This window comes from Saprolegnia parasitica (assembly GCF_000151545.1).
Source record: "Saprolegnia parasitica CBS 223.65 unplaced genomic scaffold supercont2.790, whole genome shotgun sequence".
Lineage (NCBI taxonomy): Eukaryota > Oomycota > Saprolegniomycetes > Saprolegniales > Saprolegniaceae > Saprolegnia > Saprolegnia parasitica.
Genome location: NW_012157184.1, coordinates 31 through 2763, shown reverse-complemented (window position 1 = coordinate 2763; position 2733 = coordinate 31). Strand labels below are relative to the sequence as shown.

Here is a 2733-nt window from a genome sequence, read left to right as displayed (position 1 = left end):
TGGGCCAGGCCTCATGCAACGTGCCGGCGGAGAACTGCATCTTTACGGATCCGTGCGTGGGCACGTTCAAGGATTTGGCGGCCAAGGTCACGTGTGGTCTGGGCACGGCGCCGCAAGCCATCTCGACGCCGTTCATCGTCCCGAGCTGCAACACGCCCTAGTCGGACGGTCCCATAGTCGGTTGTGCGTTGTCATCGACCATGTTTGTTGGCAGAGTAAACTATAATGCCATGTTATCGTCTGCTTTGAAGTCTTGTAGCGCCTCAGAACACGAAAGGCTGAGATAGTGCGGTCAGCCATCTAACGAGTATGGCGTGAAGCATTCAATCGACACTTGAACGATCCAGCATTTGGCTGTCGTCATAGCGAAAGGGAGTCAGCATAGAGATGCCGTTTACATTTTGTACTTGGACGAGAACATGTCTTCCGTAATAAAGATATCACAGTGTTGATGACGATATACCCGCTTGGGTTTTCGTCCAGCGACGCAGGATTGCCCCTTCCTGATTCAAATCCTTGCGAGTTGATAAAAGTCATCGCCACTTCTTTTGTAGCGGTACATTTGTAGCAACTAGGCACCGGCAACTAGGCAACGCAAGGACCCCGGTGGTAGAACGACGACGGCGAACAAGCTTCGGACATACTTTTAGTAGGCCTTTGCCACGAGGTTGCCGTCGAGCTAATAGCGTGCAGGTTGTGTACACCACGGTGTCGGCGGGCTGCTACAATTGTACTGCTACATGCTGTACAAACTTGTCCTGTCAAAGCGGTGGCAAAAGCTGCGACAATCGGTAAAGTTGAAGTTTGGATGGGCCATCTGCTGTCGTTTGATTGGCTGGTTTCCAAACGCTTGGCACGGCAACAGTAAACGAATCGCCCGGAACATGCCATCGCGGTCCTCTACAGTCGTGCGCCTCATCGCGACGGGCTGGACGTCCTTGGCCAAGACGACCAAGTCGCCCGTCGAGCTCATGCAGGATGCGCTCGTGTCGGCTACCAACGCCGCCGGCGTCAGCCTCCGCGACATTGGCGGGCTCATCGCGGTACCGTCGCTCGCGGATCCGCACTTCATGGAGGCGCACTACGTCGCGACGCACATGGGCATCCTCCCGGCCAAGAACGTCGTCGTGCGCACGGTGGACACGGGCGGCGCGGGCCCTGTCACGGCCTTGCTGGCGGCCAAGCGCATGGTGGTAGGCTATATATTTCGTTTTCCTTGGTCGTCGCAAACTCTATACCATAGGAATACGAAGGCGTCGACTGCGTGGCGGTTGTCGCCGGCGACGCTGTGCGTCAGCTCTCGGGCGACGAGTTCCTTCGCCGCGCCGACCAAACCTGCTACCACCCCGCGTCCGGCCTCTCGTCGCCAGTGATTCCATCCGGCTATGGTATGCCTTCCAAAGGATGATGCATCATTGAGGAATCCTCATAGACCGCATTGCGCGCTACCAAATGGACAAGTTTGGTGTCACGCGCGCCGAGCTCGCAGCGTGCTCGGCCGTCATGTCCATCATGGCCTCGCAGCACCCGCTCGCCATGACCAAAGTGCCTCGCACGATCGAAGAGGTGCTCGCGTCGCCACCGGTGGCGTCCGTGACCAATCTCCTCGAGTGCGCCCGCCGGGCCGACGGCGGTGCCGCTCTCCTTGTGGCGTCGCCGCGCTTTCTCGAGCGCAAGGGCATTCCGGCGTCAACGGGCGCTGTCATCATTGGCGGTGGCGAAGCGTCCGGGCCTTTGTACCCGCCGGCGCTCGCCGACATCAACGAAGACATGTTTTCGTGCGAGCAAGGTACTAGACTTATTTGGGCTGATATTTATTCCAGATATCTTGTAGCCACCAAGATGGCGTACCAGGAGGCGAACGTGAGCGTGCGGGACATCGACTTTTTCGGCCTCTACGACTGCTACCCCGTGTGCTTGATCCGCGCCGTCGAAGCGGTTGGCCTCGCCGACCAAGGCGAGGGTGGTCGGTACATCTTGGGCAAATATCATGAGCTCGTGGCCAACCCGGAGAAGCGCCCGCAGGACATTCTGCCCATCAACACGCACGGCGGCCTCCTTGCCTTTGGTGCGCCGTGGGAAGTTCCTGCCATGTACAACATCATCGAAGCCTTCCACCAGATCACCAACACGGCGGCGACGCGGCAGATCCCCAACGTCCGGCGCGCGCTGGTCTATGGCAACGGCGGCATCTTCTCCCACAGCGCTGTCGCCATCCTCGGCAACGGCGTCTACTAAGACCTTACCATACTGCAAGGGCATTGAACTGTTGCGCGTATCGTTTTTCACAAGTGCAGCTTCGTCCCCGACACAAATTTGCAATTTGGAGCCCAGCTTGTGCACTTTTCGTGGATTTGCTCGTAGCACTGCGTTCGCCACGCCCCGGTGTCGACGTGACCGATGCCACGTGTCGTTCATCATAATCTCAGTGGTGTGCGCCTCAAGAAAATCCGATGTCACGCCCCCATGCCATAACCTTCACACTTGACCAATTTTCTCAAGGAGACGAGAACATGGCATTATAGTTTACTCTGCCAACAAACATGGTCGATGACAACGCACAACCGACTATGGGACCGTCCGACTAGGGCGCGTTGCAGCTCGGGACGATAAACGGCGTCGAGATGACTTCCGGCGCCTTGCCCAGACCACACGTGACCTTGGCCGCCAAATCCTTGAACGTGCCCACGCACGGATCCGTAAAGATGCAGTTCTCCGCCGGCACGTTGCATG

The 2733-nt window shown here is 57.8% G+C and overlaps 1 protein-coding gene across 1 annotated transcript; it reads left to right on the top strand.

Moving 5' to 3' along the window:
* Positions 1–872: 872 nt before the first annotated feature.
* Positions 873–2393, top strand: SPRG_17674 (hypothetical protein). Its single transcript, XM_012357214.1, has 4 exons — positions 873–1193; positions 1244–1388; positions 1433–1789; positions 1835–2393. Exons 1-4 carry the CDS (start codon positions 885–887, stop codon positions 2236–2238), a joined length of 1215 nt encoding a protein of 404 aa, XP_012212604.1. The 5' UTR covers positions 873–884; the 3' UTR covers positions 2239–2393.
* The last annotated feature ends 340 nt before the right edge of the window (positions 2394–2733 follow it).